This window comes from Argopecten irradians, chromosome 1 (assembly GCF_041381155.1).
Source record: "Argopecten irradians isolate NY chromosome 1, Ai_NY, whole genome shotgun sequence".
NCBI lineage: Eukaryota > Metazoa > Mollusca > Bivalvia > Pectinida > Pectinidae > Argopecten > Argopecten irradians.
The window spans coordinates 35,702,982-35,727,560 of NC_091134.1; the positions used below are offsets into that span (position 1 = coordinate 35,702,982).

Consider the following 24,579-nt stretch of genomic DNA (forward strand, 5'->3'; position numbering starts at 1 on the left):
GCTGTTGTCCTCTGAACCTTCAGATAAAGTCTGGACTTAAAAAGCTAATTAAACCACTATAATCCAGCATACGTTTGAGATTTTCCCTTAATTTGACAATATAATGATCATAAGACACTGGCCTAGAAGGTCATGAAGTGCACAAGCACCATTAAAGGCAGTGATAAAACAAAAGAACAAAATTGAGAGGAAATTTCATTGATAAAACAAAATCGTCCTGATATGTCTTCATGGTTTTTTTTTTTTTTTTTTCTGAACAAGACATAATTTTAGTATTTTCTATGGTTATTAAAGATAATATTTTTCAATAAATTTTTACATTTACTTCAAGAACTTCAACAGCTGAAAAAAAAAATATGTTCAAATAATTTTTAGCAAGGTTATCCCGGTAGTTTGACTTTTATTGCTGTCATTACATTGAAGATGTAATATAAACAATCCTTGTTTTGAATCCTCCCGGGTGTAATTAAAGCGAAGTAGGGTTGCGAGGGAAGGTAACCCAGTGACCATCACAGCGAGAAAAACACCCAGTTTGCCCGATGTTAATCTCACACAGAGCGATAGGAAATTGCTTTTTTGCCTCGTAACACATGTCTCAATTTACTTTTTTAGGTTTTTGTGAACATCCTCTTTTGACAATATTCCAGGAAGGAGCTTGGTGTGATAACCTTGAAGAGAGCTACAATGGATAACAGGATCATGAGGTCAGAGTCGCAGTTTAATTGGTGTGTTATGTACATATTACATCTAATTGACCAATAACATCATTGTCAATGTTACAAAAACAACACTTATATGGATCACATATTTTTTGTAATGCTCGAGAAATTCAATCTGTTTGAAGCACATTGCTCTGTAAAAGTGCATCTCAAATATCTAAATTTATAGTGCTTTTTCTCTCGTATAACAAAAAAATTTAAAAGTACATCTCAAATATTTCACATAACATTTTTAATAGATTTTACTAATTTACTGACAATTTTTTTTTTCTAAAGTATTATCAGATTTCTGGCCACATGTTGTATCTCATGATGTATTTTACTACACCGTGGGGAGACTTTTACAGATTTGAAAGAGCTCAGTGAACTCCAGTACACAATGGTGCTAACTCCAAGTGCACAATGGTGCTAAGTTCAAGTGCACAACAGTGCTAACTGCAAGCACAAAATAGTGCTAACTCTAAGTTCACAATAGTGCTTAATCCAATCACAAAATGGTGCTAAATTTGAGTGCACAACGCTGTTAGCTCCAAGCACACAACAGTGCTATTTCCAAGTGCACAATGGTGCTAGCTTTAGTACATACTGGCTCTAACTCAAGTGCACTATATCTAATCTTTTTTTAGCAAAAGCTCACTTTTGTGGGGACTCTAATGGACTAAACTGTTAATTATAGTTTACATTCAGCCATACATTAACTGAAATGATATGTATTGTACATATCATATTTTAAATGTCATTGCTATATAAAAAAAAATCAGCAATTTTAATAGTTCAATTATTATTAAAAAAATAATCAAATCACATTTTTAAAATCACCTACTTTATGACATTGTTATAATGTAGTCAATAAAATATTCCAAATATTTACTCTTTTCAATGATAAATGTACCCTTACTTTTAATGAAATGAACAGGTGCCCCTAACAATGTAAATCAATCACCAGTAAGAGGCCTTGTATACACAAGCAGAAATCACTTGTTATTGATGTTCTCCTGCGATGTGGATTCAACACACCTACACGAGAATCGCTGTATTGATATTCCTCTACTACACATCTCATGTTTACACCTGTCAGTATCGGTAATTCGTTACAGGTGTGGGTATTAAGAATGCGGAACACTTATTGATTTGACCCCATATACTCTTGGCAGGTAAAACTGGGAGGTCAAAGGTTACAGAACATGTACTCCATGACTTCTGATAAGTACTGCAGGAATCTTGAAGTCTTGTTATAATGTTTTGATATTAATCTAGCTGTCAAATGATACCATTCCAATCTAAAATGTCTTATTATGGACAGAATTCTTAAAATCCCAACATATTAACAAAACACCACACTCCTCATTCTGCAGATAAATAAACAATAGATTAAATGATAATTTATCAAATTCAGTACCATATTAATTTAACAGACCCTTTCTACCCCAAACTCCATAACACCTCAGCCACCTTCACATCAACACTATTTCGCCAACACTGCCCCCTTCATGCCTTGTCCACCCAGACACCTTACCCCTCCCTCGGCCAACGCTGTCCTCCCACGTCTTGACCACTTGACAACTGTTGCCCTTTGCACACCAAACCACAGCTTGGCCATCCCCACACATGGACACCTTGACCATTTGTCTACCCCAATCATCACATTTTAACCACTTCACCTTTAACCACTCAGTCATTGATTCCTATGTAAGCTAGGTTTGTAAAATTAATTAAATTTAAATAAAATTTTAATTAAAAACTTACATGGTTAAAATCCACGGTGTTTTTGACTCATCTCTACATATTGTGATTGAAAATAACATGCCTTAGGTGACCAAAGGTGTTCTACACTATTATAGTAAACACGGTGAAACAAAAATATAATTTTCATGTAATATGGTAGAAAATACTTTACGAGATGGAAAAAATTGATGCACTTTATTTAGTCATGTAACAAATAACGAGATGGCTAGCTATTATATTGATCAACTGTGAAAAAAAAGTTATTTGTTCAGGTATTTTATGTGGATGTTTTATACACCTGGTGAACAGAATGCTCAAAGATTGATTACGATATTCAAGTGTTTACACGCTCATTAATCCAAGATTGATCAGGACATCTGAAAACATCAAAATTGATCTTTGACTAATGAGCGTGTTAAATACACCTGACGCTAGAACTTTATATGTAATGAAGATTGACTTACCAGAATTAGAATGAAATACCACAATACTACATGACACTTAGTATAAATCCACTCCATGACACTCTCGCTAGGACCACATATCATTTAGCGGCCATTTGAATTTATTTCTAGACTCTGAAGCTAAGTATCCTCCATCCTTTCCCTATCGTTGATGATAAGGCCTGTCTGCCTTGTCCAACTCGAAAGTCAACAGATATCTTGGTGATCTTAATGTTTCTCCTGCCAGTTCGGTTCCCCCTGTCAGTGGGGGATAAGCAGTGAAAATTAACTACTGGGAAATATCTCCTATACAAGGTTGAACATGTAACATCAAACACTCTGTACTTTCCCTCCTGATCTAAACAGCACTAGAATCAAGGATGCTGATTCTGTGTACGAGGAATCCAAAGTGTGTACTGTAGTAGGCCTTGTTATACATCACACTGAGAGTCCTCTGGCATCTGACTATCTCCAGTCCTAGGCTTACAGCAGCCACGGCATCACAGAGATTCTATCCCAAACCTCGATGATGAGACTCAAGATCGTCAAGTCACTGCTGCAGAGGCTTAATTTGTATCAGACAGGTTTAAATGTATGCCACTTTGAGTGAATTAAAAAACTTAAAAACAGGTTCCGTGTTTATGATTTCATTACTCCGTTTAATAGTTTTTTCAGTAAGATTCTTGATCTATTAACAAAAACTTACGGATGATTTATTCCTGCAATTTGAAATTTCATCTTCACGATGCCATGTATATATGCCAAGGTTGAAATATATTCCTCGGAGATAACACGTTTAGCTGGTTCCAAGTGGATGAAAAACACTGCGTGAAGATGAACGATCATGTCTCAGAATTTACAGGAAGACAATAAATCCACACATGATAACGTAACCAATCAGTCTTTATGCGCTCGTAAGCAACAAGAGAAAACCAGTAAATATGAGAGAGCTACAGTGTAAAAGAACCACGCTACAAATGGCTACCGCAAAATTGACAAAATCAATACAATGCATAGACTATTGATTGGGGAGACAATAAATATGCATTCAACATCAGCTTCTTGTATTTGTCCAGCTGCTTTCATTCTTTTTTTATTCCAAAACTCGTTGTGTATGGCTATTGTCAATCCTCTGTATATTGTTCACCACTTACATAGGCCAGAGTCATTGTCCAATCAGAAGAGCTAACACTGATGAAGATGAGTGTTGTGTATATCTCTTCAAGTTTAAGGAGTTCTGTAATATTTTGTTCCTTTATAGACTAAAATGAATTTATTTACACACAAGCTTTAAAACATCCAACTTCTTATGCTATTTTCTAGCTGTAATATACTCTTTTTTTTTCACAAATGAAATCCAAAGTCCTTCTATCAGGGATGGCTATCAATATAATTAGTTTGTTGATAACAGTTTATAATCAGTTACAGCATAACTAAATTTCGCAGGCAAAACATGTGACCCAATTTCAGAGCAAAAACTTGGTTATCTTTTCTCGTTAATTACAGCAGAACATAAAATCTTCAGAGATCTGACCTCGCAAGGGTGCCTATCCGTTAGTTTTTCAGCCTCGTACTTATGTAACTTGAGTAATTATCTTCTAATTCATCTGATCTAAAACATCTGTTGTTTATGATTGGAATATCTGATCCAAACTAATGAAGTCGTTCACCACCAGCCTTGTGGAACTCTCCTTGTGTTTTTCTTGTTACCTGTCGACTCTCATTTGGTAATGTCTCGTTAAATTGATTCAGACAACCTGTAATCTTGGTCATAAAAATTCTTGAAGCCAATCCTCTTTTCCTTACAAAAAAACAACAACAGGTTTAAATGTCAATTCGGACACACAGACAGTGTTCACTGGGGATGATCCGATATAAACCCGCAGCCTTCAAGCATGAAATTATTGAAGTCTCCAACACAATAGAGTCAAAATGTCTCCATGTAAACATCAGTATATATAAAAATTTTCAATTAAGGTGACCTTTCAGACTTTTCTCTTCAAAATTTTCAAAACGAATCAATCACTACATTATTTATTTGAAAATTATATGAAAGGTTCAGCAGATTATTGTTTTTTTATAAAGTTATGTTCTGTTTCCTTGAGAAATCAAAACTGTACTCTGTATTTATTCCTAAATCCCTAAGTATCATACAATCACATTTTGGAGTTTTCTGTTGTACTCCTTGTACTGTTACGCTGCAATTGTATTCTGATCCTTGAGTCCACGAAGCAGTTTCACAGAAATGGCAGTTGGAAAAACACTAGCTGTCCTGAACAGGGTACTCTTTGATCCGGTAACTATATCATTATGCGAGTTTTCCGATCCTTTGTAAGTACTACCAGTATAAATTGGTTCCATGCAGTCCTACATCAAGGTGTTCCAATCCTACACTCCGAGGTGTTCCAATCCTGGTAACTATAGCATTGTGCTGGTGTTCCAATCTTTTGTAAGTACCACCAGTATAAGTTGGTTCCATGCAGTCCTACATCAGGGTGTTCCAATCCTACACTCCAAGGTGTTCCAATCCTGGTAAGTATCAATAGTTTAGGAGGTTAAGGGCTCCCCATGACAAGGTCACTAACTCTGTCACTGAGCACTGTTGTAACAAGGTTCCTTTGTCCCCTGTTTATTCCCTTCCAATGATTTCCATTACTACATCATCAGATCCAAGACCACAAATATTCACCACACAAAGCCAGACGACTTGGCCACCAAGGGGCTTGAGAGCAAATTGTTTGCTTTTCTTCTTTATCTGTACAAAAACGATTATTCACAGTGTCTGTATTGACTAGACCTGTTTGATGTTTTACTGCTTCAGGTAAAAACTGTACAGGTGAGGTAATGTAATCACAAGTAATTAGACAGGTCACCGCTCTTCTTCTTCCTCAAGTTAAGCCTTAATTGACGATAAGACGTGACAGTTGGTCTAAGGACTCTCGTGTTCTGACCATTAAATCCGCCGTCAGGCTCCGTCATAATCAATAAATTATAACGCCAATCCTCCAACAACCGATATCAATATCAACATCACCGAATACATTTCAATCTATACCCAAATATACAATAGGCACCAGTCAACCGGTCAGTTAGCACGTTATTGAATCAATACAGCCTCTAATTACAATAACTGTGAGATTTGTAACCCAGTCTGGGATTATCTTAATCTCTTAAACTCTTATCTTATATACATAAACAATAAACAATATAGAATGACATACACTTTAACAGCAGGACAACATCTCTTATGTGTTTTAATCGCCTGTGGTGTTAACACTATCAACAAAGAGCTTTGGGCACCTTGCACAATACTCTTTGATGGGGGCTTTATACCCCACCGGAAAAACATGTCCAAATGCCGGACAAGTTGACATGATTTATCTGTCTCGGCACAAAACCAACCACCCACCTCAATCAGCTTAAATATAAAGGCAAAAAATCACTTTGTATCCGTTACATAGGGTTTGCGATTTAAGTGTGCAAAAAACGTCTTTCAGGTGTATGGTTAAGTGCAAAAACTTGTATAGGGGAAGGAATGTTAAAATGCAAGTGTGTAAGGATTTTACTCAAAGAAAATTTCGAAATACGATTACAGCACCATTCATGTTACATATACCTGTATAAAATGGAATAGAAAAACTGAGAAAGCACAACAAATTGAAGCTTTTTGTAATTTGTAGCCTTTTCTTGCATGATTAATCTGCGTCCTTGAGATTCTGTTGGGATCACAGCCGAGACTTTTTAACTATTGATGATTATTCCCGAGTCAAGAATATCTAACATTATGCATGATAAATTAAATTCCTTAACATAGCTCCACTATTTCAAATCATTTTGCTGCTGTGGTCATTTTATATATGTCAAACACTCAAGCCTTTATGAAAAGACAATAATGCAGCCTGAATGCCACTGCTAGGGATCGAGCCAGAGAGACCTCTGGCTCACTAGTTTACTTAGATACTGGTTTAGCTCAGCTCTGGCTCACTAGTTTACTTAGATACTGGTTTAGCTCCTACCTGACTCCACCTACCTATTACAATAGGCTTACTAGCCTTCACCGACTAATGTCACTGTTCTGTCGGCGTTGGCTTACTAGCCTTCACCGACTAATGTCACTGTTCTGTCGGCGTTGGCTTATTAGCCTTCACCGACTAATGTTACTGTTCTGTCGGCGTTGGCTTACTAGCCTTCACGACTAAAGTCACTGTTCTGTCGGCGTTGGCTTACTAGACTTCACCGACTAATGTCACTGTTCTGTCAGCGTTGGCTTACTAGACTTCACCGACTAATGTCACTGTTCTGTCGGCGTTGGCTTACTAGCCTTCACCGACTAATGTCACTGTTCTGTCGGCGTTGGCTTACTAGCCTTCACCGACTAATGTCACTGTTCTGTCGGCGTTGGCTTACTAGCCTTCACCGACTAATGTCACTGTTCTGTCGGCGTTGGCTTACTAGCCTAAGTCTGAGCTAAAGCGAGGTTTTCCTTGTTTGAACAATATGTTGCAGCTTGAAGTATATATTATCAGTGTTACATAATATTTAACAGTTTTGCCAGAAGAATAAACTTTATGTGTTGAAGAGTTTTTTGTTAAAATATACATTTGTCATGTAAAAAATATTCCCAATGGCAGGGCTGGTTATCTGACAAAGATTTATGTAATTCTCCTAATGAAACATTATTTCGCTCAACAACCTAACAATTTCAAGGAAATAAAACTATATTTCATATAACCACTATGGATTTTCTAACAATTTTTATTTAGAAATTTAACACTGGAACAATCTGAATTAATAAAGAGAAAAAAAGTGGAAAACATCATACGATGGTCTGATTTGAATCATTATAGAAAGTGATGTCATCCCCTGAGAGGTCAATCTGAAAGGTCAAACTCCTCATCCCTCTGAACTGTAACAGACACTGCACATCCCAAACCTATTAAACTGCAGCTCTAATAAATCATTTTGCATACATTCTACAATTTATTTCAAATTAATGGCCTACTCCTGTTCCACTTAACCTTAAAAAGCAGAAGCTCAACATCAAAGTTATCGTATCCTGGTGTGGATTTGAATAGAATTTAATGTGCTGAAACACTTTAATGAATTCCAAATATGCACTGTGCATGATTGATTGATACGTCAGTTACTACATCATCTAGGATACAAATAGCTGCTATTTATAAATACATCTGTGCTAAATAGTATGGATCACAGGGCAAACTCATAGAGGAATTTTTAGTCTTCCACTTTATAGACTGTGTCTATCCTTAAATGAGCTTGTCCTATTAATATAAAAAGACAACAGTTATAAAGGGCTAGAGAGGGTTACGATTGGAAAGTACCTGTCAGTGTTTTTTCATTCCATCACAACTTTATGGTAACTTATATAAGTTGGTGCAAACTTTTTATCAGGGAGAAAAACTGGAGTTCCAGATGTAAAACCACCGATCTAGTCATTTCCTAATAATGCCCCACAAACACTTATAAAGATTTGCTACTGTTTAGGAAACATTGTGTAAGAAAGTCAAATTCTGAACAATTAAAAGCCATCGAAAAAATACAAGCTACAAAAGATTTGTGAACTCCAGATAATATATGTAAGACATATATGCCTCCTCCACCTCCATATGTTAATGTGGGACAAGAGAAAACAGGACGGGATTGGGTTAAAGGATAATACTATAGGACCTCTGCCCACCCCCACCCATTCCACCTTTTCAACTGATTTCATGGTGGGGATATATACAAGAAGTACCATACATTTTAAGCGACCACGAACAATGTATTTTCATTTGACCTTTAAACATTGACCTTTGAAATAACCCAATAAACAATGTACACGGTACTGTCAATATGAGGTAGATAAACCAAATTGTCCAAGATCAAACGAAAATCTCTCGTAACCTGTATGGTAAATGATGTAATGACAGGTATATACGAGGTGAACCATTCACACCTGAATCTCAAGGACAGCTAGATCCTAGTAGCCATAAAATGTCCGGGATTTAGGTACATCCTATATCACTCTTCACACACCTTGAGGGTATCAATGAACAGTAAAAACATTGGTAATATATTACTGCGTTGTGTGAAATTATTCATCACCCATGTATCAACATCCGGTTAGCTGCGTATATTTCGCATGCAGCGCGATTCTTTTTTTCATGTTCTATGTACTACAGTACGGTATAATTTTTTTTTTTTTTTTTTTTCTTCCAAATTTTTCAATATATTTGTGAACCTTAACAGTTAACATGAATGGACTTCATGCACAGATCATGGTGTGACAATCTTTTCATCATGTATTCAACAGTGTTATCTACCCTTGTGGGTAGGTAACCAAAGTGACGTCAGTATTTTGTGAGTGGAACTGATATCGTCGTTTTCTCAGAAAAGAATGATGTTACGCTTACAACACATGGTAATGCATATTTATACCTACCAGCAAGGGCAGATAACTCCGCAACACGTAAATTTGTCAGAATACTTGAATGTGTCAAAGTGTTACCATGGTCACAACAACTTCGAGTTTAGTTCTGTTATTAGAGAATCAGGTCGTTGGAGCTTTTGTCTTGAACTGTGAGGTCTTGGTTCAAGTCTGATGCTTTTACCTCATGTTATAAATATACACAGTATGTATTTGATAAAATAATTCTGATTAAATATTAGAAAATATTTTAAACAGTGTAATCGACATATGTAGATTTACCAGGCATATAAACACAGAGATTTTTTTATAATCATCAAAGAAAATAAATAATGTCTTTGATCAGAATCACTTAAGATAAAATTTCATTTGAATTAGGAGTTAACAAGCTTATCTTAGATCTACTCAATTCCCTCATTAAATCATCATGTTATGTAAAAAGGTTTTGTGAATAATTAACAAGCTAGCTTATAGATTAACAGACCACAAGTAGATGTTATCGTCTAATGGTATTCTAGTAACAATATTCAAAACATGTATCGGGACCTTAATCTTTCCCACCCACCTGTGTATGTAGCTTAAAGCTGGATATTTGAAATTTAAGACAGTTTTCCATCTTTATTTTCAGTAAAGTACATTTACAAGGATGAGTTTTTCCTTTCTACGGCATAGATATGGTATAGGGATGTGACATCAAACAGTCCGTGACCAGGTGAGATCGTTTGTTTACCTGGCGTAGCGCGAAGGTCATCAGTAAATCACTCACCTGTGTCCTCCCACCTGTAGAATAATGTTACCATAGACATGTAAAACGCTGATAAATTAACATTTAAAACACATCACAGGTTGGTAGAGAAAATCTGTGATCATTATTTACATGACTAATACCCCAGGGTCTCACTGTTTTATTTACGAAGCCTTAACCCTTGAACATCAATTATTAAATATCTTTTATGTTATAAATGTTCAGCAGGTTTTGATTGTAAATACTGTACATAGTGATACAATCATCTTCTAGCGTTGCACTTGACAGAATTTCCCTTAAGCTCAGTCGGTAGAGAAGCAGACCAGTATCTCCAAGGTCATGAGTTCAAGCCCAACTGGCGGCACACTACTCTCTCCCTGCTTCATAAGTTTAGTTAATGCTGAGCAACAGTTTGGAATGATTCTCACTAGAAATAAAGCAATCCTTAACAGAAGTTTTCCTATTAACAAAATTCTGCACTGAAACATATACTATAGAACACAATTGCTGATACTCTAGAACACAATTGCTGATGACATCATTATGCTTTAACACACAATTGCTGATGACATCACTATGCTTTAACACACAATTGCTGATGATGATGACATCACTATGCTTTAACACACAATTGTTGATGACATCATTATACTCTAGAACACAATTGCTGATGACATCACTATGCTTTAACACACAATTGTTGATGACATCACTATGCTTTAACACACAATTGTTGATGACATCACTATGCTTTAACACACAATTGATGATGACATCACTATGCTTTAACACACAATTGCTGATGACATCACTATGCTTTAACACAAACATTGTTGATGACATCACTATGCTTTAACACACAATTGCTAATGACATCACTTTGCTTTAACACACAATTATTGATGACATCACTATGCTTTAAAACACAATTGCTGATGACAAATTGACAACACTTTGCTTAAACACACAATTGCTGATGACATCACTATGCTTTAACACACAATTGCTGATGACAACAGTTTGCTTTAACACACATTTTCTGATGACATCACTTTGCTTTAACACACATTTGCTGATGACATCACTTTGCTTTAACACACATTTGCTGATGACATCACTTTGCTTTAACACACAATTGCTGATGACATCACTATGCTTTAACACACAATTGCTGATGACATCACTATGCTTTGACACACAATTGATGATGACATCACTATGCTTTAACACAAAAATGCTGATGACATCCTTATGCTTTAACACACAATTGCTGATGACATCACTATGCTTTTAACACACAATAATTGATGACATCACTATGCTTTTAACACACAATTATTGATGACATCATTATGTTTTAGAACACAACAAATGATGACAGCTTCATACCTGAATCATAACCTTCATCTACAGAACAGTTTGAACAAGATAATAAAATGGTTTATTTTGTTATTTAAATTGCTACTTCTCATAGTCATTTACATCTGATAATGTTATTTATATTTCCCTTGTAAACAAATGAAGAGTTTAAGAGACCTTACAACCTTTGCACAGCAAGATATATCGAGTTCAAAAGCCACGTAATCCCAAAGAATTCAACATCAAAGTTTGTTAAACTTAAGAGACATCATTTTAGAGTAGATTGATTTCAAATTTGTGCAAGCGATGATATCCAAAAAGACACAAGTGACTTAGTCTGCCTAAATTTCTATGTATTTATCTGTATCGAAGGGCAATGTCAGCTGTCCAGAGGTATGTAGGTATATATACCCCCAGTATGTCAATGTTAAAGGCTTGTAGATTTGAGAGTGTATGTGTATAAATACAGAGTAATGAATACATTGTAGTTTAATTTCAGTGATATTTTCTCACTGTTAACAAGACAATGATTCAAATGTTGTAACAATCTTAATTTAGCACAATTTTAACAGGATTCACAGAGGTAAGAATGTTCAAGGTGTAGGAGGTAGCAAAAAGCCATAGTACTCAAAAAAACCACCAACCTGCAGTCAGTACCAGGAAACTGCATCACATGGTAGCTTAAATGTTACCAAGTACTGACCACAGGTCGATAGTTTTTCACAAGGTACTACACCATGGAAGAAATAATACAAAATACTTTAATTGGTTAACAATTGTACTGTTCATCAAGAAATATTGAGAGCATTATTCAATGTCTCTTAAATAATAATATAAATATTAATACCATCTAAATTTCTGACAACAACCACAATATTAAATACTCCACACCAGATAATCACCAACAATGTAAGGAGTATTAGAAAGCATGAAACCAGAAATCACTTGTGGCTGACAAGGTTGCTGTGCTACCTTCACCCTGACTACCAATGTTATGAATCCTGTGAAGATTTTCCACAGTAATTCAATGTTTACGTCCCTATTTTTTGTGTGAAGGAGGATTTGACGAGGCTTTGTGGGGTAGTTTTCCAACTGGAGTACAAGCAGCTGTCGTGGGGAGACTGATAAAGGGGGATCACTGAGAAATAGTTCTGGGAATAATTGTCAGGTGTTTACCGTAAAATCTTAGACACTGACATCTATAACTGGAATGTAGGGAAATCAAACAGCGGGTAGCAGTCAGCTTTTCGAACAAGTGAAACAAATTCTAATTTGATTTTCGTATTTGTTCTTTTTTTCTCTATTTTAACATCTGAATTGCTCTGTAGGATTTAGACCCAAGGAATAAAGTATTAGATAGGTAGTGAAATCTTTTCTATGTCTGATATTACATAATTTGGGAATCCACTAGGACAGGCAATAACCAAAGGTTAATACGGAGAAGTTAATATAAGGAACAGATTTCTGACTGATTAATCTAATATTTCCTTCATTACAGATTCTTCCAAGGACTATCAATTTGGTCAAAACAAGAAAAGTCCCTTCATAAACGTTTAAAACTATTTAGTTTGCTCATATTTCATCCTTATTCCATTAAGAAATATTTTAACTTTAAACTGCCATTCAATCATTCCATCATCCATCTACAATCTTGATAAGTAAAAGTAATATTACCGATTAATTTTTCTTTCTACATCCTATTAACTTCAGGTTCATTTAAGGATATACTAGGTGTAGAAAGCAGGGTCAAGTCGGAGTACCTGGAGAAAAAACCACTAACCTACAGTCAATACCTGGCAATTGCCCCACATAGGTTTCAAATTGGTAAGCTGACTGTGTTTTAGAGGGCTAGTTGTAAAATATCAGAACAACTTTGCCAATGTAGTCCCCAAAATAATAGTTTAGGACTGATAGATTATGGGTATGTATACTCAATCACCTGTACCAATGAAATTCAAGATACAAACTTTGTTGTAGGTATATACCTAATCAACCCGACCGGTGAAACTTAAAACACATCTTACATAATCTGATGACTACAGTGTTTGATAAATTCTAATCAATCTCCTCCAAGGTTTTGACCTCCACTAAAAATGTCTCTGTGCTCCAGGAAATCTAGATGTAGGCAAACGAGCTAACGAGTTTGTCAGGGTACCACCAGGCCCGGCCTAGCTCTAACAGTGGTCCACTTGCACAAATAACTCTGTAATGACATAGATACATTTGGAGCTTTCAACCTCGCTATTTAATCGCTTGAGTTCTCAGTTTTATCTGTGAATCAGAGGTAAAGCATTTTGATTTCAGGTCTGACTACATTAACACTGTCCATAACAGTAAGCAAATATTTCATGTTCTGGACTTAAATGCAACTTTATTTTACCTAAATGAAGAAGTTGCAGGACAAATATATTTTCTATAGGAACCACATGTGGTTCCCTATTCAATAATTCCCTATCCTTCTACTTAAATCACTTTGAATGTTTCTTTGATGGAACCACATGTGGCTCCCTTATCCCCCTTTTGAGTTTTACCTGTCCTAAAAAAAGTTGTGTAAATTAACTGTATTTTTTCTAATAGAACCACTTGTGGCTCCTTAATCAGCAACCCTGGAGTATCACTCACCCTAAAGGATGTGGTGGCTAGGCAGTTTGTGTCTTCCTGGTGGTACCACAACTGTTCCCCGAGATTGCCGCCTAGGGCAGTCGAGTCCTCTGCCTGGTCGTTTCCGGGACACATCTGGTAACTAGGGACTTTGCGGCCATATTCAGCAGACTGGATTGTGATCATCGTGCTGGCCGGACAACTGAGGTGTAACTTTTCCCCATCACAAGCAGAATTCTCAAATGTAAAGAGTGTGCTGGTCAAATAGCCTGAAACATATAGAAATCCTTAATTTGTTAATTTTTGTACCTTTTCATTTTTTCATATACATGTATTTGTCTAACCATGATCTTTCATTATGATCTTATGCAATTCACTAAGTATCATAAAAAAAAGCATGTTTACATATATATATGTACACATACTTATTAACACTTAATTTCCAGGCTAACTAACAGGTGTTTTTCCCCATCTCTCTGAAGATTTTACTATTATCAATGGGGGACAACTCTTGCAGACACATGACCAATATGTCTTCTTGAAATACCTGAGCATTTTTATGTCAACTTTAAAAAATTACGAAAATTAACACACAAAAAATAATGCAACCGGTGATTATACCTCTAACAGTCAATATATTACTTTCCTTTATTATCCAATATATATTCTAGACCAAGAATGGAATGTCTCTAGTCCGACACATTTGTCAATCACCAAACCACCAGAGAATTGAGCATTGTTAGTTGTGAACGCCACCTCTAATATATCATATAGTCATAACTGTACTGTATCATTCTACAATAGGCTATTCCATCAGATATGCTTTAATGAACATGAAAAATTAAACGGATTCAGAATAAATTCCAGTGAGAGTACAATAGGAATCCATGATCTATGTAAATCAACCTTAGATGATTTGTAGTTCAAAACACATTAGTTCTGATGATATTCTCTTGAATTATACCCACGAAGGAATTTATTACAAGGTGTTTGAATACCTATCATTTGAGGAATGCGTTGTAGGTCTTATGGAATCCCCTCACATCAGGGAAGAAGTGTCACAAAATTTATCACCAAATCCTGTGGGGACAAAGATATCAGAACAGTCTAAACTAATATTGTCATAAACCAATTTTACCTTACGACATTGAAACTGACAGAATTAAATGTCATTAATATCAATACCCAACAGGTTGCATATACCCTTGCCATTTCACCCCTCGATTCCCGTTTTCTATCCATGTTAATCCACAAGAAAACATAACCATGATGGCTATACACTTTGTCTCTCGTGTCGATATGTCACGTCCAAATCACGACCCCACATCACATTTGTACTCTACAAATGACCTTTCACCTTTATAAAGACCTAAAATGGCACCTTTGTATAGTACCTGTGAACATTGACCTCTTAAAAGACCAAGAATCATTTCCACAGTACATTTTCACAAAATAACTGATTTTGATCTTTTTGATAAAAACATTACAGCTAATATGGTATGGCGAACTTCATGTTTCAATTTCTATTGACTTCTTAGAGGTTTTAGGGAGGTTTGCTAGACTTTTGTGGAAGAAAGCCAGAGTTCTGAGGGAAAAATCAGTACATGATAAAACTGTATCTCTGAAAGTCTGCATGATCATGATCAAGAGTTGGAGAACTATAGTAGTCTCAGACACTTTTACCAATCAGTGATCACTGCAGTATTAAAACACATCAATTTACCAAATGACCCTTAATTTTTGTCTTTTTAAATTCATCCCAACATCCCAAATTGACCCTAAAATATATTGCATGAAATTTCTTTACAGAAGGAATCCAAACTAATCTGTGTATCTGCTGATTTACATCAAAACCCTCCTTCTTTAAAGCCCTATCTTTACATCATTTAGCTTACGAAAAAAAAAAATCCAATTAAATCTTCATTGAAATAAAATGTTTCCTTCAATTTGAAGCGCATAAAATGTTTAAATAATGCCCTTGACTTCAAATAAACTTACACAAATATTTTAATTTCACAATCAAGATCAAAGGACTTATAAACTAATTGAAATTTAATATAAAAGTTGATAATTTGATGGACTGTTCATGACTTTGATAATTAAAATCTAATTTTCACACAATAAATATTTCTACATATGGAATCTAGATAAAAGATCAAAGGAGCACAGAGACGTTATTATGGGTATAAAGTAGACATGGAAATCAAAATAAATGCTACAATGAAGTAACATGTATTATACGGTGGAAAACTACTACAGCTAACCATTAAAGTCGATGATCCGTAGCAGGCAAAAAACCACACTTACCGGTACGCTCCATTAAATATGTCACAAAACCTACTTGCTAAACATAATTGGGCTTAAAAAATGTAGCATTCTGTTATTAACTGATGGGAAAGCACAGGACAAAAGGCTAAATCTACAACTTCAGGTTACACTAGGTAAAAATAACGAAGAGTTTTTTTTATTTTACATATGAACCATCATCTCTATAAAAGAAACGCAAATGTGAGAGACACCTCTTGTGTGAGCATATAAACAAACCTCTACAATGGTAGATACAACCTTAACCTTTGTATAGACAGATGTAATAATGACCTTTACCTCTACAGAGGCAAATGAATAGTGTCCTTGACCACTACAGAGACAGTTGCAATAGTGACCTTGACATTGACAGAGGTAAACGGACATAATAGTGACCTTGACCTCTTCAGCGCCAGGCAGATGTAATAGTGACCTTAACCTCTACAGAAGTAGATGTAACAGTGACCTTGTCCTCTACAGAAGCAGATGTAATAGTGACCTTGACTTTTACAGAGACCAATTAATAGTGTCCTTGACCTCTACAGAGACAATTGCGATAGTGACCTTGACATCTACAGAGGCAAGCAGATGTAATAGTGAACTTGACCTCTTCAGAGGCAGGCAGATGTAACAGTGACCTTAACCTCTACAAAGGTAGATGTAACAGTGACCTTAACCTCTACAGAGGTAGATGTAACAGTAACCTTGAACTCTAGAGAGGTAGATGTAACAGTGACCTTGTCCTCTACAGAGGTAGATGTAACAGTGACCTTGTCCTCTACAGAGGTAGATGTAACAGTGACCTTGTCCTCAACAAAGGAAGATGTAACAGTGACCTTGTCCTCTACAGAGGTAGATGTAACAGTGACCTTGTCCTCTACAGAGGTAGATGTAACAGTGACCTTGTCCTCTACAAAGGTAGATGTAACAGTGACCTTGTCGTCTACAGAGGTAGATGTGACCTTAACAGTGACCTTTTCCTCCACAGAGGTAGATGTAACAGTGACCTTGAACTCTAGAGAGGTAGATGTAACAGTGACCTTGTCCTCTACAGAGGTAGATGTAACAGTGACCTTGTCCTCTACAGAGGTAGATGTAACAGTGACCTTTTCCTCTACAGAGGTAGATGTAACAGTGACCTTGAACTCTAGAGAGGTAGATGTAACAGTGACCTTGTCCTCTACAGAGGTAGATGTAACAGTGACCTTGTCCTCTACAAAGGTAGATGTAACAGTGACCTTGTCCTCTACAGAGGTAGATGTAACAGTGACCTTTTCCTCCACAGAGGTAGATGTAACAGTGACCTTGAACTCTAGAGAGGTAGATGTAACAGTGACCTTGTCCTCTACAGAGGTAGATGTAACAGTGACCTTTTCCTCCACAGAGGTAGATGTAACAGTGACCTTGAACTCTACAAAGGTAGATGTAACAGTAACCTTGAACTCTAGAGAGGTAGATGTAACAGTGACCTTGTCCTCTACAGAGGTAGATGTAACAGTGACCTTGTCCTCTACAGAGGTAGATGTAACAGTGACCTTGTCCTCAACAAAGGTAGATGTAACAGTGACCTTGTCGTCTACAGAGGTAGATGTGACCTTGACATCAGTGACCTTTTCCTCCACAGAGGTAGATGTAACAGTGACCTTGAACTCTAGAGAGGTAGATGTAACAGTGACCTTGTCCTCTACAGAGGTAGATGTAACAGTTACCTTGTCCTCTACAAAGGTAGATGTAACAGTGACCTTTTCCTCTACAAAGGTAGATGTAACAGTGACCTTGTCGTCTACAGAGGTAGATGTAACTGTGACCTTGTCCTCTACAGAGGTAGATGTAACAGTGACCTTGTCCTCTACAGAGGTAGATGTAACAGTGAACTTGTCCTCTACAGAGGTAGATGTAACAGTGACCTTGAACTCTACAGAGGTAGATGTAGCAGTGAACTTGTCCTCTACAGAGGTAGATGTAACAGTGACCTTGAACTCTACAGAGGTAGATGTAACAGTGACCTTGAACTCTAGAGAGGTAGATGTAACAGTGACCTTGTCCTCTAAGGAGGAAATACCAGTAACCTTGACTCCTTGTGACCTCTTCAGACATAAGTAAAAATAATCTAAAATTTGGCCTCAACAGGTTGACCTCCACTGATTTGCATGAATAAATAGTATTACTTACATTTACATTCAATAAAGGAATACATAAGATGAATTGAACATTTATAGAGCACAGACTGTTTGTAAGGAATGAAATCTAAGCAAAACTCATATGTATACTTCGTAAGAAGTATAAAACTCATTTAAGATCTAATAAAGCAAATATATCTCGTATGACTGTAATATTTTTCTTTATTTACTTATCGATGAAATAATCTGAAGTATTTCTATTGAGAGGGGTCTTTTCTATAAGTGGGGAGGTCCCGCTGGCAATAGACTTTGTAATATGACCTCGCCATTCGCCTTACACTGTACACAACAGTGAAGGTCGCACTCACAAAGGGACGAGTAGATGGCATATTCATTCATTTTTTCTATCTCTCCCGACAGGTATCCAATTTAGGTACAAACCAATTACTACCATCAACATTTACACGGCAAACAAAATTCCTCAAGAACAAATCTCTAAGAATGTTTGTCATGCTGTTTACCCAATACGTAAAGAAATGGGTCAGAGAAAAAAGAGGTTACACTTCTCAACAACTTCATTAGATTATGGTTTCCCCCCTAACAACAATGGCTTCCCTTTAATCTCTCCTACTATTTGATTGGTCCAAACTGTTCTGAGGTAGTGCCATTCCGTACTCAAGTATTTTTGGTGAAAATGTGATGTGCTATATGCCTCTTCCTTGAACAGTTTTGATAGACCTATGAAAATGAAATGGTGATATAAGTTTCAATGAAATCTATAAGGTGCATTAAGAGAAAGTTCTGATACCATTTTGGCATTCCATTAACATGAAAAACAAGAACTCTTTTTTTATTTTAGGAAAATAATTCTTAAAATGTGCCTTAAACAATTATCGTTGAGATTTTTTCACTCATTCACCCCTGAACATATAATTGAACTCTTCTTAATCAAAGAATGGAAGAGTCCATCAAGAAACAACAGGGGTGAATGGTCAGGGAATGTCAATGTATGCCGGACAACTACTTTAGTATAAGCCATAAAGAACCTCAGATTCTAGACAAATCATTAAGGCCAAATAAATGACAAATACATCTATGCCGCATATGAACGTTATCCATTAAGAATGGACGAAGATGTCCTTAACAACTACAGCCCCAGTAAGAATCCTATTAACTGCCCCCATACCCACTGGTTCTCAGCAATTTTGTCACCACACAGCAGGCTTGTTTACTTTTTCCTACAAACAGGAACATTTATATGGGTGTGACATATAGAACTAGAACATCTTTTCTCATTTTGCGTGGGAAACTGTGTATAACTTCTAATCCTCTAATTAAGTTCTGGCAAATACATCATAAAACCTTACAGAAAACAAGGGAAAATGCAATGAATCCTTGTTTTTGTTATAAAGTCACCAAAATATTTGTAAGAAGTAATGGTCCTGCTTAAAATGTCAAAACAGATGCATACAGGATGAACATCGGTAAATATTACCCTCCAACTTTTCAAGACATGAATATAAAATGCAACAAATCTTTATTTTCAATTAGGTTACATTAAAGAGTTCAGGCAAAAAAAAATGTACTAAAACTAAACATTATCGTCAAATAGTCAACTTACTAGTTCATAAGCAAAGCCTGTCTAAATCAAAACAGATTAAAATTATCAATTACAATCATTGGCGTATATTTCACCCCTACCGGTAAGAATATTTTCTGAATACCAGCCAGTATTTGTAATACTTTTTGAGCCAGGAAGAATTAAGTATTTCTAGCCAAGTTCCGTGTCCCAATCTATTAGCATTTCCTGAAAGGGGTATTTGTACTGAATGGGAGAGGCCAGATTTCTGGGTGTTGGGTACTTGAGCTTCCCAGTCCCTGCTCACAACAAATAAAACTTAAAGCCCTAATATAAAACCCCTATACGAGACACCTTATCCGATGTTATTGAAGGCATGCGATACTCCCCCATCTTAAAGCCTCTTAATGATTTCTTTGAAGCTCAAGGTCACTCAGGTAGCCTGGTTGCGACATCTCTCCCAATTCTACACAAATTACCATATAAATTTATTTTGAGATCCCCCTTTGTACGTTTGTTTATTGTTTGGTTATTCTAGAAGATAACAGACAATGAGATTTTTTTTTTTTCTTCACTGGCTTCCTTATTTGGCTATACAGTAATTTGAAAATCAATGAGGTAGAATTTGATTGGATGCATACGTTAACCGACAAATTGAAAGTTCACAGATTTTAAACCAAGGGCAAACTCTTCCTTTAGCAGTTTAATCACAAATGTGGGGTTTTTTTTTAAACAGGTACTCCCAGTTCTAGTAAAAATTAAATTAAATTTCCTCAAAACAATGGCTTTGGTTTTAGATTGGATTTTTCAATGATGGAAATTGTAAACATAAAGCTGAAATATACATTTGCATAAATTGTGTAATATCAATTAGATAAAAAGGGCCTTTAGCATAAAAAGATAACTTTTTTTCTATCAGTTTTAACTGGAGAGCCAGTAAACCCTTTGTCTGAGGTAATAGCTTTGATGAATGTATGATAAAAATCCCCCATAGCAAAGGGGATATAAAGAGGTACCTTTAGCTCTGATGTGATTGAGGTTTAATAACCCACAGCTGTGTGCTATCTGGCCCATTTTACCTCTCTCCATCGTCTTTGTTCTTTTGTACCTGGCTAAACATCCAGGTAATTAACAGAACTTCGTTTAATTCTAAAAATACCAGATCCGTCATAAATTCTACCTTTGTTACCGATTCTCCATTTCATTACTCCTTTGACAATTGTTGCTATAATCTTTTGCTGACATAAAATTGTCTAATTCTGTACCAATGTCTCAACATATGTTGTTTCATCCTTACAGAATCAACACTGAATTCAACAGATGTTAATTTTGCTATTTCTGAGACTTCAGGCAAAGATTACCAGAATATCGTTTTAAGTGAAAGACACTGGCTGTTTTCTCACATGAATCTGACAGAAATTTCTCATTCTTTGTATAAATGACTTCAAGCATGAAGAAAAGTTTCAGACATAAAAAGGCAAAGAGTTGTTTTGATCTTGATCGGATCGAGATACCACACAAAATATGCTATGACATAATCTTTTGACAGACACGTTCAAATTACATCTCTCAATCTCAAATCAAATTTCATAAAAATTTCAATCATATATTTAACTTGAAGAAATTTTTGACAAAGTTTCAAATTTAAAAAAACTGAAGCTAAATTATATAGTTAGAATCAATAGCAAGTTTTAGCTGGTGCCTAGTGACAAAAGAGCTGCCATTTCTAATGTTTCTTCACATCCAAATTGGACATTAAAGTTGCTGAAAGAAATTCTAAGCCAGAACTTTTCTCTTCATTCATTATAATGTTTGGTTTTCATTATTTGTTCAACAGTTCACCTTGTTTGTGTTTTGCATTATGGTGGAGGAAACAAGAGTTTTAAGCAAAGAACCTCCAATCTATAGAAAGCTGAAAGTCTCACATGGATCATCCTTTTAACTCATGAACCAGAGGTGGTAATAGGCTAGTGGTCGAATATTAGACACCTTAACTACTAAGCCATTGTGACCCCCAGAGTATCAACAAAACACTTTATAACTTTAGAACATCTACTGTGCGTAACCCAACAATTTACTTCTCAACCTTGTAATATTTCATGGGTCATTACGAGGCTTGTCCAAGTAAATTGTCGCCTATCTCCCCATACTGAGGTCTGACCATTTCTGAGTTCATTTACTCCGCGGGGAATCCAGTCTATTATACAAGGTTACAAAATCAATGAATATTGTAGGTATTTATAGGTATATAATAGGCATTACAACTGTAGCAGATTATTCCACTGTCTCTCGACTGTATGGGCTGAGTCTAGACTGGGATTATGAAATAAAGCTAATAATTAGCTTATATTCATTAAAGCACTAACCAAGGTTCACCCCAGGGGGCACCACCATTCACAGGAAATTATATCAGGTTCAATTAAATGTTTAGTTATCTTCAAGAAGCTTAATATGAAATGCAGATATCTTTTAAATGGGGTAAATGCGCAATTTGCAAATTCTTTACGAATTGCTCACATTTCTGAAATTCTAGATCTTTATAATTTATTTATCACGGGATCAATAACCAAACAAACTAATAGGCTTATATATTTGATAGCATTAAGCTGACAAACTTCACCAGTTGTGGACATAGTTGTGGTCAAACCTAATTCAATATGGTGCTAAATGGAGTGGTCAAAGTACTATAATCTTGTTAGACAAACAGAACAAAATATTGGTCCCCTGTATAATATCTGCGGGCCACAGCTTTGAGAGTGACCATTACAATATCTACACCAGTGGTCAAGATGCAAATTAGCTGATATAGGTGTAAGATAGACACTTGGCCTGGGAATTTTTCTCATTGAATCTGTACTTCAGACTCAACAGACCAGAAAATACCACTATTTATCTTTAAGCAAATTATGCATGAACACAGATACAGGGTTGAAAGGGACCAAGTTACTGATGTCAGGCAAGTAGCAAGGAGAGGAAAAGAAAAGGGAAGCAAGCAAGAACTCATCACAAGGCCTCTGACTTTAAGGCACAATATTATCATTTTGTAGCAGGTTTTCTTAAGACAACGGGAGTCTTGCCTTATTACTTCACACACATAGCGAGTCTTGCCTCATTACTTCACACACATAGCGAGTCTTAATTGCCTCAATACTTCACACACATAGTGAGTCTTAATTGCCTCATTACTTCACACACATAGCGAGTCTTGCCTTATTACTTCACACACATAGCGAGTCTTGCCTCATTACTTCACACACATAGTGAGTCTTAATTGCCTCATTACTTCACACACAAAGTGAGTCTTAATTGCCTCAATACTTCACACACATAGTGAGTCTTGCCTTATTACTTCACACACATAGCGAGTCTTGCCTTATTACTTCACACACATAGCGAGTCTTGCCTATTACTTCACACACATAGGAGTCTTGCCTTATTACTTCACACACATAGCGAGTCTTGCCTTATTACTTCTTACTTCACACACATAGTGAGTCTTACCTTATTACTTCACACACATAATGAGTCTTGCCTTATTACTTCATACACATAGTGAGTCTTGCCTTATTACTTCATACACATAGTGAGTCTTGCCTCATTACTTCATACACATAGTGAGTCTTGCCTCATTACTTCATACACATAGTGAGTCTTGCCTTATTACTTCACACACATAGTGAGTCTTGCCTTATTACTTCACACACATAGTGAGTCTTGCCTTATTACTTCATACACATAGTGAGTCTTGCCTCATTACTTCATACACATAGTGAGTCTTACCTTATTACTTCACACACATAGTGAGTCTTACCTTATTACTTCACACACATAGTGAGTCTTGCCTTATTACTTCACACACATAGTGAGTCTTGCCTTATTACTTCATACACATAGTGAGTCTTGCCTCATTACTTCATACACATAGTGAGTCTTGCCTCATTACTTCACACACATAGCGAGTCTTGCCTCATTACTTCACACACATAGTGAGTCTTGCCTTATTACTTCACACACATAGTGAGTCTTGCCTCATTACTTCATACACATAGTGAGTCTTGCCTCATTACTTCATACACATAGTGAGTCTTGCCTTATTACTTCACACACATAGCGAGTCTTGCCTCATTACTTCACACACATAGTGAGTCTTGCCTTATTACTTCACACACATAGTGAGTCTTGCCTTATTACTTCACACACATAGTGAGTCTTGCCTCATTACTTCCCACACATAGTGAGTCTTGCCTTATTACTTCACACACATAGCGAGTCTTGCCTCATTACTTCATACACATAGTGAGTCTTGCCTCATTACTTCACACACATAGCGAGTCTTGCCTCATTACTTCACACACATAGTGAGTCTTGCCTTATTACTTCACACACATAGTGAGTCTTGCCTCATTACTTCACACACAAGTGAGTCTTGCCTTATTACTTCACACACATAGTGAGTCTTGCCTTATTACTTCACACACATAGTGAGTCTTGCCTTATTACTTCATACACATAGTGAGTCTTGCCTCATTACTTCCCACACATAGTGAGTCTTACCTT

At 36.2% G+C, this 24,579-nt stretch overlaps 1 protein-coding gene across 2 annotated transcripts in view; it reads right to left on the reverse strand.

Annotated features, from left to right (window-relative positions):
* Window positions 1-24,579, reverse strand: part of LOC138325855 (protein eva-1-like) — an 86,298-nt gene that overhangs the window by 23,858 nt on the left and 37,861 nt on the right. Inside the window, exon 2 of one of the 2 annotated variants that reach the window (XM_069271816.1) lies at window positions 14,041-14,288. In XM_069271816.1, coding sequence (XP_069127917.1) covers window positions 14,041-14,288 — 248 coding nt within the window. Of the gene's footprint in view, window positions 1-2,908; window positions 6,024-14,040; window positions 14,289-24,579 lie in introns of those variants that run through there. The other variant, XM_069271826.1, reaches the window with a different exon arrangement.